The sequence below is a fragment of the Arvicanthis niloticus genome, chromosome X (assembly GCF_011762505.2).
Source record: "Arvicanthis niloticus isolate mArvNil1 chromosome X, mArvNil1.pat.X, whole genome shotgun sequence".
Taxonomy (NCBI): Eukaryota; Metazoa; Chordata; class Mammalia; order Rodentia; family Muridae; genus Arvicanthis; species Arvicanthis niloticus.
The window spans coordinates 12124876-12138980 of record NC_047679.1 but is presented as its reverse complement, the minus strand read 5'-3'; the positions used below and the strand labels follow the sequence as shown (position 1 = coordinate 12138980).

The 14105-nt window shown below is 44.0% G+C and overlaps 1 protein-coding gene across 2 annotated transcripts; it reads left to right on the top strand.

The window, feature by feature from the left end:
- Positions 1–1984: 1984 nt before the first annotated feature.
- Akap4 (A-kinase anchoring protein 4) lies at positions 1985–13799 on the top strand. Of its 2 annotated transcripts, none has more exons than XM_034485722.2 (6): positions 1985–2122; positions 6024–6119; positions 8311–8361; positions 8800–8901; positions 10950–13061; positions 13464–13799. In XM_034485722.2, exons 1-6 carry the CDS (start codon positions 2096–2098, stop codon positions 13617–13619), a joined length of 2544 nt encoding a protein of 847 aa, XP_034341613.1. In that variant the 5' UTR covers positions 1985–2095; the 3' UTR covers positions 13620–13799. The 2 variants fall into 2 exon arrangements, with proteins under 2 accessions (XP_034341613.1, XP_034341614.1); XM_034485723.2 differs by lacking the exon at positions 1985–2122 and adding an exon at positions 2692–2835.
- Positions 13800–14105: the final 306 nt, after the last annotated feature.

Genomic DNA, 14105 nt, shown 5'->3' with positions numbered 1-14105 from the left:
CTTCCCAGATATGTCTAGGTTTATATCAAGATGTGAAAATCTAAGCAGCACAGGACTTTTTCATGTTGTACCTGACATTTCAAACAATTCCTTTTACTACTCATTTAGCTATCCAATTGCAGTGGACAATGATGGACCTTTAACTAACCTAACCATCTATGTAAAATTGTTTCATTCTATTCTGCTAACCCTCAAATGTCTTATATGTCCATAGAAACATTTGAAAAGACAATGAAAGCAGCAGTTCAGTATATTCAACAAAGATACCTCATAGAGATTGAAGAAGCTACTTCCATATACCATAATGGAGTAGTAACTGCTTTCAAATGTAGTCTGCCATAAGGAGAAACTTACTTGTTTTGAAATAGGTTATGTCTTACAGAGACTCATAACCAGTTAGGTTATTGAGATTAAGTGACTGTTGCTGAGAGATAGTGTCCAATCCTCAGACAAAAAATGAAAAAAGGGAGTCAGACATCTATATCACCTCCTCCAAAGCTCAGAAAACATCACAGGAGAGGGTGGAAAGAACGTAAATAAATCAGAGGAAGGAATTACTATCATATATCTCTCTTTCTCCACATTGAAATACTCCCTCCTGGATGGAGGAGAGGCGTTCATTTGACTCAGGATGCTAACAAAACGTAAAAGCCTCGGGAAATGTCATGAAAGTTACAAAATTGTAAAGACACCCTCATCAAGACTGAATAATAAGGACACAATTGCTGAGAAGAGGATACTCTCCAAGTGGCCAACATATCCCCAAATTGTTCAGGATGCTCCAGGAACACAGCAGCCATTAGTCATAATCCATGATGGGGTAAGCTTTCTGGTGGTACAGCTGCCAATAAGACTCATCTATGGTCCTGTAAGAAACATCTCATCTCTGTTGTTAGGAAAAGTAACACCTCAAGACCCCCATGACCAAGTTCTCAGCACAAGAGAGTATTATTTGCCTGAGAGAGAGAAAGGGCAGGGATAAGAGACAAAGACAAGAGATAGAGAATGAGGGAGAAGGGGAAGGGAACAAGGGAGAGGGAGGAGGGGTATTTGTTCTGGGACACAAAGGACTGCCTCTGGATAGAGAGGAAACAGACGTGGCACATGGGAAAAATGGCAGTTTATAAAGATACAAGGGGAAAGCTGTGTTTGGATGAGGTGTTTAATTTTAATTGAGTACATTAATTAGGTGAGCTAACCGGGGCTTTTGATTGTTGGACTTCAGTACTTTGGTGGCTGGACCTTGGTAGCCAGCCTCAGGAAGAGGACATGGCCAAATTAACGAATAGACCTTTGGGTTTTAGCTTTAAGAATGTAATCTAACAGTTTTTAGGAAGGCAGAATGAATCAAGGAGAAGGGCAAGGCCTGCCAGAGCCATGTTCACCATGCTTAAGCTGGCCAGAGTCCCTTCACATGTTCCTATATATAACCCCAATAAACTTATTGGTTGACTCAATTGACTTCAGTAAAATCATTTTTAAAAATCTATCATAGGTGCCCTATCTTTGGTGAATAGAAATTTGTTTGCTTCTTTTCAGAAAAACTCATTCAACAAGAAAAAAGTGAAGATATGACCACAACATGAAACTGTATTATCTAGGAGAACATCTCAAATGATTCTGGGTTTAGTTAAGTTTATTCACATTCAATTGGTGAAAGAAGAGACACAGGGAAAGGACAAAGTAAAATAAAGTATGATTTAGACACAGAGGAGAGACCCTCCTTTAGTATGTGTTAATATTTTTAAAAGGGTTTAAACAAGAGGTATCTCAGTGGATATATATAATTATCTAAAACATATTGTAGCCAACAATGATCACTGGCCAAAATGGGAAACAGTAAGTGGGGGACTTAAGTCTTTTTCATGGCTTGACCATGTAGATCACCTAGAATCCTAAGGCTAAGGCCCACCATTTTGTGCTGTCATTGTTCTCTATAGAAACAGTGATGTCATGAATTTTAAGTTCTAGTACCAGCTGGCAAGTAGGCTTTAGGAGAGTATGGAGGGTTGAGGAAAGACCTAATATCTTGAGACAGACTGGAAGAGTCATCGCAGCATCCAAATTCTCCAAAAGAAACCATCTAAAGGTCCAAATGATTGCCTACTGTGGTACTACAAAGGTAGAGGTATTTTCTTACTTCTTTTTGGATAATATGACTAGAGTCTTATTAGTGGCTAAGGCAGCCTCTAGTTTTTAATTTCCATTTTGTCTTGGATAACTAAGAATGACTTTGGTCAAAATTTCATTCTTTCAACACAAATCTAAGTATCTCTTGCCACATAACTCTGGTACTGTAGTGGGAAATTCAAGAAGTAAACAAAAATGGGGCAGATGTTTTCGCTTGCAAAGACCGGGAATGATTCTGTATGTGAAAAGTACAATCCTTCACCAAACTGCTAATGGTTGTCATTAGATTATTCTCAAAGTCTAGGAGGGAAAGGAATAAGATGCTTGATATCAGAAGGTTGTGAACTGTGAAAAATGTTGTGAAATACACGTAAACACTGAGACATAGTGAAAATTTGTTTTACAGTAGGCAGCTTGGCATACTTTGGATATGAAAAGGTTACTGAGTTTTCCAAGTGTGCCATGCCTTTGCTCAGGTTGCTACAGCACCAGGTATTGTGACTCAACAAAGATACTTGTCATACCCCAGGGTCAGAGCCAGCAGGAAACAGCTTGGCCCATCAGTCTGGTCTAACAGCTGACCGGGGTGGCAGCCAGCTGCAAGTGCCTAAGAACTTGGCACTGCCCCCTTCCATCTAAAGGGGCACATCTCCCTTCTGGGTGGCACACATTCACTCAAAGGTACAAAACAACTCCATCATCAAGGTAATGAGTTTATACATCTTACTTTTTACTGGTTTTTAAGATCAAACTCTCAGAAGGGATCTTGTAGCTTTTGACTTTTTTTGAAGCTAGTAGTTGTTCACTAGCTGTTCAAAAAAGAAGCTCTCTCATCTGAGGGGCTAGTAAAGCTTTTTCTATGAGCTTTCCCAAGTTTTGTAGAATTCTTAATTGGAAACATCCCCCAAACACCTTGGGAAGTGGTCAAGATAAGTATCGTGTAGGAAGTTAGTCACTAGACGACATTTCTAAAAAGTGATGCCAAGATAACACAGAGTAGAAGAGGGAGGGAGGAAATATGGGGAGAGAAGAGAGGAAAGAGGAAGAAGTGAGGGAAAGACAGGGGGAGAGAAGAGGGAGGAAAGAAAGAGAGATGGAAGGGGAGAATCATAGGTGAGAGGAGACAAGGAGGGAGGCAAGAAAAGGACAGATAGGGGAGGGGAGGTTAGGAAGAAAGCAAATGGAAGAGAGAAATAGAGGAAGGATGGTGGAGGGAGAAAGGAAGAAAGAGAGAATGAAGGAGAAAGAATGAAAGAGGGATAAAGAGAGGGAGAGGGAGAAGAGGGGAGGGAGGAGGGGGAGAGAGGAAGAAAGAGGAAGGGAGGGAAAATGGAAAACAGGGAGGGAGGTGAGAGCAGAGGAGTATGGAGGAAGGAAAGGTAAAGAGAGGGGGAGGGAGGAAAGGGAGCAGGGGTAAAGAGATGGAGGAGGGAGGGAGGATGGAGAATAAAGTGAGGGAGGAGTGAGGGGAGGAGGGAGGAGAGGAGGGAGGGGAGGGAGGAAGAGTGGAGAGAGGGAGGAGTAAGGGGAGGATGGAGAATAAAGGGAGGGAGGAGTGGGGGGGATAGAGGAGAGGCGTGAGGGAGGATGGAGAAGAGTGGGGAGAGAGGAAGTCTGGAAAGAGGAAGGAGTGATGGGAGGATGGAGAATAAAAGGAGGAGGGAGGGGAGGAGGGAGAAGAGAAGTGAAGGGAAGAGAAAGGGTAGAGAGAGGGAGGAAGGAAGGAGGAGGTAGAAGAGGAGGGAGAGGAGGAGAGGGGAGGAGAGATGAAGAGGGAGCATGGAGAATAAAGGGAGGAGTGGGGGAGGATAGAGGAGAGGAGTGAGGGGAGGGAGGAAGGGTGGAGAAAGGGAGTAGTGAGGGGAGGATGGACAATAAAAGGAGGGAGGGGAGGAGGGAGAAGAGAAGTGAGGGAAAGGAGAAAGGGTGAAGTGAGGGAGGAGGGAAAGAGGAGGTAGGAGAGGAGGGAGAGGAGGAGAAAGGAGAGGAGAGATGAAGAGAGGGAGCATGGAGAATAAAGGGAGGGAGGAAGGGAGGAGGGAGAGGAGGGGAGGGAGGAAAGATAGAGAGGGAGGAGGGAAGGAGGAGGGAGGAGAGGAGGGAGAGGAGGAAGAAGGAGAGGAGAGATGAAGAGAGGGAGGATGGAGAATAAAGGGAGGAGGAAGGGGAGGAGGGATGAAGAGGAAGGATGGAGAAAAAGGGAGGGAAGAGGGAGAAGTGAGGGGAGGGGGGAAGGGAGAGGAGGGATGAAGAGAGGGAGGATGGAGAATAAAGGGAGGAGGAAGGGGAGGAGGGATGAAGAGGGAGGATGGAGAATAAAGGGAGGGAGGAGGAAGGGGAAGAGGGAGGACAGAAGTGAGGGGAGGGAGGAAGGGTAGAGAGGGAGGAGGGATGGAGGAGGGAGGGCAGGAGGGAGGAGGGAGGAGAGGAGGGATGAAGAGAGGAAGGATGGATAATAAAGGGAGGGAGGAGGGAGGAGAGAAGGGATAAAAGGGAGGATGGAGAATAAAGGGAGGAGGGAGGAGAGGAGGGATGAAGAGGGAGGATGGAGAATAAAGGGAGGAGGAAGGGGAGGAGGGATGAAGAGGGAGGATGGAGAATAAAGGGAGGAGGAAGGGGAGGAGGGATGAAGAAGGAGGATGGAGAATAAAGGGAGGAGGAAGGGGAGGAGGGATGAAGAGGGAGGATGGAGAATAAAGGGAGGGAGGAGGGAGGGAAGGAGGGAGGAAAGAAGGGATGAAAGAGAGGATGGAGAATAAAGGGAGGGAGGGGAGGAGGGAAGGGAAGGAAGAGAGAGGAAGGGGAAGGAATATGGATGAAGAGAAAGAGAAGGAGCAAGGGAAGATAGAGAATAGAGAGATGGGGAGAGAATAAAGGACAAACAAGGGATGGAGTAAGAATGGAAAATGAAGTTGAGAGGGAAATGGAGGATGAGAGGTAGGAGGAGGGAGGGGAGATGGACGAGGACAGGAGGGAGGAAGCATGGGGGATGACAGGATGAAGGAAGGAAGAGGAGGGGCAGGAACACAGGGAGGCAAAAGGAGGGAGCGAGAGAAAAAAGGGGATGGAATAGGAAGAGAAGAGAAAAAGAAATGGGAGGCAGAGGGGGAAAGAACAGTGTGAGATTAGATTGAAGAAGTAGAGGGAAAAGGAAAGATCTAATCTAGTGAAGATGAAGGAGAATGTTTGTATGTGTGTGCAAAAAGGAATTCCACAGCCCCCTAATACTTAGAAGAAATGTATCCTGTTAAATTCTGGAGAAAAATCCACTTCAAGCCGCAGACACCAAAACACAAGTCTAGTAAGTTGTTAACTGGTGTTAAACAGCAAAGATCTTATCACTACCTTATTTGGTTGTTTTTGTCCCTTTGGGTCCAGGATGGATCAGGAAAGTAGAACTGTAGGGAGTTAGCAACTTTGTAAAACAATAAATTTGATTCTTTCAGAACCTGGTGTCATTTTTCTAAGACATTTGATTCTCCATGTAAGACTGCTAGCAGCTTTCTTGGAATACTTTGTGAAATAGCTATTTAGTTAGGTAGACATAAATCACTGAATATAAACCCTAGTCTGTAAACTTAAGTTTGCTTAATCGTGTACCACTTTTCCTGCTGGTATCTTCTCAAGTCTATCTTCTCAAGTCAACATGATTTTACTATGTGCAAGATACTTAGTAAGGTAAGTCTAAATGAAAGGAGACCACCTATTTTAATAAGAGCGATTGGTCCTGTGCCTCGACTTTAAACATTTCACCATCATTCCCCATTTTTACATTTTTCCTAAACTTCAATGAAACATAGATGGGTATTGGGGCCCCACAAGTTTTATTTAAAATGATTTCATTTTATAAACCACATATAAGAACTTCGCATTTCTTTTGCTTCTTTCTGCAGATGTCTGACGATATTGACTGGTTACACAGCCGCAGGGGCGTGTGCAAGGTAGATCTTTACAGCCCAAAAGGACAACAAGATCAGGACCGAAAAGTGGTAAGACTCCAAGTAGTAGAAAAATTTATCATATGGGTATAGATATGTTGGAGCCCAAGATAAAACTCATGGAAGCTGATATGTGGTTTTTCCAAGCATCGAAGCTCAGTAAGGCCTGTCAGGGGCCAGCACACATCTACATCACACAGGGTTGAAACAAAGGAAGGACAGAGTGAGGAGTGAGGGGGGGAGGAATGTGAAGGGAAAGAGGAACCTGTAGAGAGGGAGGGGGAAGGAGCCTAACAGGAGGGAGGAGCCTAACAGGAGGGTGGGGCCTAGGAGGGATAAACCAAAGAGTGGGAGGAGCCATAGAGAAGGAGGGGAGGGGCCTAAGAGAAGGGAGTCATCTAAGAGTGGGAGGGGCCAAAGGGGGGAGCTAAGAGTAGGAAGGGCTTAAGAGGGAAGGGGCCTGATTGGAGGGAGGGGCCTGATTAGAGGGAGGGGCCTAAGAGGAAGGAGTCACCAAAGAGTGGGAAGGCCTAAGAGTGGGAGGGGCTTATGAGGGGAGGGGCCTGATTGAAGGGAGGGGCCTAAGAGGAGGGAATCACCTAAGAGTGGGAGGGCTTAAGAGTGGGAGGGGCTTAAGAGGGGAGGGGCCTGATTGGAAGGAGGGGCCTAAGAGAAGGGCATCACCTAAGAGTGGGAGGGGCCTAAGGGGGGCTAAGAGTAGGAGGGGCTTAAGAGGAGAGTGGCCTGATTGAAGGGAGGGGCCTGATTGGAGGGAGGGGCCTAAGAGGAGGGAGTCACCAAAGAGTGGGAAGGCCTAAGAGTGGGAGGGGCTTATGAGGGAAGGGGCCTGATTGAAGGGAGGGGCCTAAGAGGAGGGAGTCACCTAAGAGTGGGAGGGCCTTAAGAGTGGGAGGGGCTTAAGAGGGGAGAGGCCTGATTGAAGGGAGGGGCCTAAGAGGACGGAGTCACCTAAGAGTGGGAGGGCTTAAGAGTGGGAGGGCCCTAAGAGTGGGAGGGGCTTAAGAGGGGAGGAGCCTGATTGGAGGGAGGGGCCTAAGAGAAGGGAATAACCTAAGAGTGGGAGGGGCCTAAGGGGGCTGAGAGTGGGAGGGGCTTAAGAAGGGAGAGGCCTGATTGAAGGGAGGGGCCTAAGAGGAGGGAGTCACCTAAGAGTGGGAGGGCTTAAGATTAGGAGGGCCCTAAGAGTGGGAGGGGCATAAGAGGGAAGGGGCCTGATTGGAAGGAGGGGCCTAAGAGGAGGGAGTCACCTAAGAGTGGAAGGGCCTAAGAGTAGGAGGGGCTTAAGAGGAGAGGGGCCTGATTGGAGGGAGGGGCCTAAGAGAAGGGCGTCACCTAAGAGTGGGAGGGCCTAAGAGTGGGAGGGGCTTAAGAGCGAGGGGGCCTAAGAGGAGGGAGTCACCAAAGTGGGAGGGCCTAAGAGTGGGAGGGGCCTAAGAGTGGGAGAGCCTAGGGGTGGGAGGGGCTTAAGAGGGAGGGGCCTGAATGGAGGGAGAGGCCTAAGAGGAGGGAGTCATCTAAAAGTGGGAGGGGCTAAAGAGAGGAGGGCCTGGAAGGGGAGGAGCCTAAGAGGAGGGATGGCCCAAGAAAGGAGGGGTCTAAGGGAAAGGAGCCTAATAGGAGAAGGTGCGGCCAAGGAACCTAAAAGGGAGGAGCCTAAAAGGGGAGTTGCCTAAGAGGAGTGAAGAACCTAAGAGGTGTAGGAGCCTAAGAAGAGGTAGGAGTGGTGGTTGCCTAGCAGCCAGCTTCTAGTTCCTAACACTAAAGCCAAAATGTTTAGCTACATAATGTTTAGTAAGTTGCTCGTGGTCCACTCAGGAGGGCAAATTACTTGAACTATTTCATACTGCTTTCCAAATTTCAAATTATTATTATAATTATAATTATAATAATAATTTGAAATTATTTCATCTTTATCGAGTACCAAAATTATTTATTTATATTTAAATTATTTTATTTATATTTAAATTATTATATTTAAATTATTTATATTTAAACATGATTATCATCTTGTACAATATTATTCATAATATCACAAGCTTCATATTTTAGTACAATGTACATGTTAAACATGGAAATGTTTACCTAAAACATTTGAAGTTTACACTAATTTACAAGAAATTTACAAGAATTCCATGAGGTAAGTGTTCTTATCATCTCCAAGAAAGAAATGAATGACTTTTCCTCTAGAATGTATCTAAATTTGCCTTCTTATTTTATGTAGATATGCTTTGTGGATGTGTCCACCTTGAATGTGGAAGATAAAGATTCCAAGGTGGGTATTTTCTGTTCAAAGTGGATGAGGGTGAGAAAAGGAAGGGTTTTCTGTGAAATATGAGGAAAGGGAAGAGGTGAGGCAGAGAGATGAAAGGTAGAGGGGATTGGGTGGAAGGCCCAGGTCACTTACATCCCTGATTGTGCTGAATAAAAGCATGGATTTACATAATCTGTCCCAAACGGTGGTACATAACAGAATATGCCTCTTGACATGGATAGTCTTGAGTGTCATCAGAGGATGGACTAGTAATTTGTGGAAATAATCTTATCACGTTCTTCAAATTTTGTAGCATTGAAACCCTACCTCTCCTGAAGAAACAAAGGATGATAAGGGACATGACTTCATTCTGTGAAGTTATAGCCCAAGGGATAGGGCAGCTTGGAGAAATCGCAAAAAACAACTTTTCATTAAAATTCTCACCCTTTAACTCCACAGGGTGCTGCTGGTTCCAGTTCAGAAGGCGAATTAAACCTGGAGAATCTGGAAGAAAAAGAGATTATTGTGATCAAGGACACTGAAAAACAAGACCAATCTAAGGTGACCTAGCCTCTGAGGCTCTATCATTCCTAATTTCTAAGGCCAATATTAAATCTGAAGACTTTGATTCAGAGATAGTAAGAAAATGGTTGTCCAATAGGTCCACCAACTTGGAACACATGACATTCTAAAAAACACAGGACTAAGTTCAGGGCCATGGTTAAGTTCCACATGCAGTATTTAAAAATGGTGTGCATTAATCACAAAGCTTCAAAATACTACTGTGTGACTTGTAGGTATCTGCTCCAAACAGAATTTCGCTATTCTGTTCTAAGCAAGGTGTACATTTAGTACTGACCTTTGTAATGTTCCCTGCTGGCTTGTACTACGCTCCTGAGCCTCATATTGCCTACTATTTAATAAGGAAGAAAGATATGGAGCAGAAAAAATATGTATCAACCAAGAATTTGAGTACCTAAGAGATTACATACGCAAGCTGTTGAAAAGGTTCGAATTAGAAGCTATGGTCAAAGCCCAAAACCATTTGTTTTGGTGTTTTTCAAATTATATCTGGTAGGCTAAACACACCCACATTCCTATAATCCTGAGCTGACTGGTAATGGAAACGGATATTTGGCTTCAATGCAAAGAAGTCAAATGATTTCTGTTCCCTGTCTCTAGGCTCATATGTTATAAGCAAAACATCATTTATGATCTCAGACACATTTGGAATGAGGCCAGTTGCCCTGAAAGAAGAAAAACAAGTCATAAAAACACTCTTCAAAGTTTTGGAGATAAAGTTTGGGGGCAGCCAGTTCCATCATGTAGTCTTAAGAAAGGTACAACTTGGACCTAGAGAGATGCCACAGAGGTTAATAGCACTGACAGCTCTTCTAGAGAAGCAAAGGTTGATTCCCAGCACCCACATGGTGTTGCAACTCCAGTTCCAGGAGGCCCAAAACACTTTTCTGGCCTCCATAAGTACCAGGTGATGCTACATTTCACATTTATAAACACATATATGCACTGATAAATATATTGACCTTTACATATGGAGTTAACATATACACATATATGTCTATAACATATACATGTAGTCAGACATACTGATGTGCCCACATGTGGTAAACATAAACACCCACATTTATAGTAATACACACAATGCATAATAAGCACACACCACACACATTAACACATATAAACCTTGACCAGAACAGTGACCCTAACAAATTCAGACATTGACATACACATTTATAAATGCATATGGAAAGATCTATGTGACAATATACAATCATGACTGACATGCATACACACATACATACAAACTTAACATAAAGTAACACACTTATGTGACACTTTGATACATACATTTACACAAATGCAGTCATATACGTACTATGTTACTTACATATGATACTTCAAACACCCAGAGTGTTTGAACATTTATATACACAACATTTATATACACAAATACCTACAGATCTTATAAAGGTAGAATAAACCATATATGATTAATATTTTAAATATTAACATGCTGATACTGACAGTGGGTTCTTTACATATTCAGACATACTGACATATACAAGTGTATCTTTCCATTCACTAGTATGTACAAAATGCATGCTTGTGTTGGCTTACATGCACAATAAGTACTGATATTAACACATTATTGTATATGGTTCCACATAGCCATACAAATACATATACATACATATAATAGCAACTTCCAACACCAACAATACAGATTGACACACTTGCACATCTACTGAAATACCCAAACACATGAATTGCCATATTGACATGCTAACATACACTGGCACACTGTTGACACACTGCGACATACACACATACTCAAATGAAATTGGCAAACACATTGGCAGCACTTGCAAATAGTTACATCTACAAGCATATGTACCCCATATACGCCAACTTTTTGTTGCTATCATGGTGCTTGAATGTTTATTAATGGATATCATTAGATGCTAATGAAAAGTCAAATCTCTGTGTTACTTACAAGCTATATCTTCTAACAACCAGAAAACAAAAGGGCAGAAGTAGCCTACCCAAACTCTTCAAACTCTTATGGCGAGGTGTTCTTCTTTTTCTAGACGGAGGGATCTGTGTGCCTTTTCAAACAAGCTCCCTCTGATCCCATAAGTGTCCTCAACTGGCTCCTCAATGATCTCCAGAAGTATGCCTTGGGTTTCCAACATGCATTAAGTCCCTCAGCCTCTAGCTGTAAACATAAAGTAGGAGACCTAGAGGGTGATTATCCAAAAATACCCTCTGAGAACTGCTTCAGTGTGTACGCTGATCAAGTAAACTTAGATTATTTGAACAAAGGACCTCAAAACCTTCGCCTAGAAATGGCGGCATCCAAAAACACCAACAATAACCAAAGTCCCTCAAATCCTGCAACCAAATCTCCTAGCAATCAGAGGTCAATTGCCACTCCTGATGGAGAATGTTCTATGGACGACCTTTCCTTCTATGTCAACCGATTGTCATCTCTGGTAATCCAAATGGCCCGTAAGGAAATCAAGGACAAACTGGAAGGTGGAAACAAATGCCTCCATCATTCCATGTATACATCAGGAGAAAAAGGGAAAACCAGCCCCCGGAGCGCTGTCAGCAAAATTGCTTCTGAGATGGCCCATGAAGCTGTTGAACTGACCTCATCAGAAATGCGTGGCAATGGAGAGGAATGCAGGGATGGCCGGAAAACCTTTTTGTATAGTGAATTGTCTAACAAGAACAAGTGTGGTGAAAAGCAGCAGATGTGCCCAAAAGACAGCAAAGAATTTGCAGACTCCATCAGCAAGGGGCTTATGGTTTATGCAAATCAGGTGGCATCTGACATGATGGTCTCTGTTATGAAAACCTTGAAAGTGCACAGCTGTGGGAAGCCAATTCCGGCTTGTGTGGTCCTGAAGAGGGTACTATTAAAGCACACCAAGGAAATTGTATCTGATCTGATCGACTCATGCATGAAGAACTTGCATAATATAACAGGAGTCCTGATGACAGACTCAGACTTCGTCTCTGCTGTCAAGAGGAATCTTTTCAATCATGGTAAACAAAATGCAGCCGACATCATGGAGGCCATGCTAAAGCGTCTGGTCAGTGCTCTTCTTGGTGAGAAGAAGGAGAGTAAATCTCAAAGTCTGGCATACGCAACCTTAAAAGCTGGAACTCATGATCCGAAATGCAAGAACCAGAGCCTTGAGTTCTCAGCTATGAAAGCTGAAATGAAAGGAAAAGATAAATGCAAAACCAAAGCAGATCCATGCAAATCACTGACAAGTGCTGAGCGAGTCAGCGAGCATATCCTCAAAGAAAGCCTTACTATGTGGAACAACCAGAAGCAAGGAAACCAAGGCAAGACGAATAACAAAGTATGCCCCAGTAAAGAGGAGAAGAGAGAAAAGATCAGTCCTTCCACAGATTCACTGGCCAAGGATCTAATTGTCTCTGCCCTTATGCTCATTCAATACCATCTGACCCAACAAGCCAAGGGCAAAGATCCGTGTGAAGAGGAGTGCCCTGGTTCCTCCATGGGGTACATGTCCCAAAGTGCACAATACGAAAAGTGTGGAGGTGGCCAAAGTGCTAAATCACTTTCAATGAAGCATTTTGAAACCCGTGGAGCTCCTGGACCATCTACATGTGTGAAGGAAAATCAACTGGAGTCCCAGAAGATGGATATGTCAAACATGGTTCTGTCCCTGATTCAGAAACTTCTGAGTGAGAGCCCTTTCAGCTGTGATGAACTATCTGAAGGAGAGAATAAGCGTTGTTCTGATCCTAGATCAAGCAAAGCAGCTCCCATGGCCAAGAGACCTGAAGATCAATGCCAAGACAGTACAGAACTGGACTTCATCAGTGGAATGAAGCAAATGAACCGCCAGTTTATAGACCAACTGGTAGAATCCGTGATGAAACTGTGCCTGATCATGGCTAAGTACAGCAACAACGGAGCAGCCCTGGCTGAGCTGGAAGAACAAGCAGCCTTGGCGAGCGGTGGCTCCAGATGTGGCCGTGAAGCTGTGATGTCACAGAGTTATCCTGAAGCTCCGGGCCCTGAAGTTATCGTCAACAATCAGTGCTCTACAAGTAACTTGCAGAAGCAGCTGCAGGCTGTCCTGCAATGGATTGCAGCCTCTCAGTTTAACGTGCCTATGCTCTACTTCATGGGAGACGATGATGGACAACTAGAGAAGGTAAGAAACGCATTAAGGCCCAAGAAATTGAAGATAGATGGGTAGCTGTGAGCAGACTAGCATATATATATATATATATATATATATATATATCTGCATTCTCTGTCTCTGCACTCACGCACGCACACACCCACACACATGCAGTTCCCGCATTAGATTTCAGAGAAATCACATAGTGAAATCATGTTCAGTATAGGAGTTGAAATAAAACCATGCAACTCTCCTTACACCCATCTCCTAGGTCTTAGGGGGAAAAGTCTAGGCATGTCAACAGTTTTGGATCTCTGACAGGACTTTAACCTTGGGGGACAGACACAAGGAGATGTTAGTTTACTTTGCCCACTGGGACCCCCTCCTAAAAAGTATCAGACTACTTAAGATATAACTCTGCTCTCTCCACAGCTCCCTGAAGTTTCAGCTAAGGCAGCAGAGAAAGGGTACAGTGTAGGAGATCTTCTTCAGGAGGTCATGAAGTTTGCCAAAGAGCGACAACTGGATGAAGCCGTGGGCAACATGGCCAGAAAGCAACTGCTAGACTGGCTTCTCGCTAACCTGTAAACTGAGTTTCCTTTGACTCCCCTCCATTCATCCTCTCCCCAGCAGCAATTCCACCCCAGCTGGAGCCACCCTCACCATCAGGCTGGTGAACTGCACAATTGCGGTCACATTTACCAATACATCTGAGCAGTTGCACTGTGAAAATACTGGGTGCCCTCCTGGGCAACACGAATAAAAAAAATTCAAAAATTTGTTGTCATTTTCTTGATATTGGAGAACGGGGGTTGGGGGAATGGGTTCCTTTTCCATGGCTGGTGATAGTGGCGAATTTGTGTCCATATCTCACACTGGGCTATTTTCTGAGCACCCAAGACACATGGTCTCTAGCCTGTTTCACCAAAACCTCCATCCAGAGTCTGTTTAAAATTCTGTCATCTATAGCCTTGTTTCGGTTGGAATGGCGAACTGAATTAATACCTTTCTAACCCCAGGCAGGCATACACCTTTCTTAGTCTTCTGTAAGAATGTACAGATAGACCTGTTTAA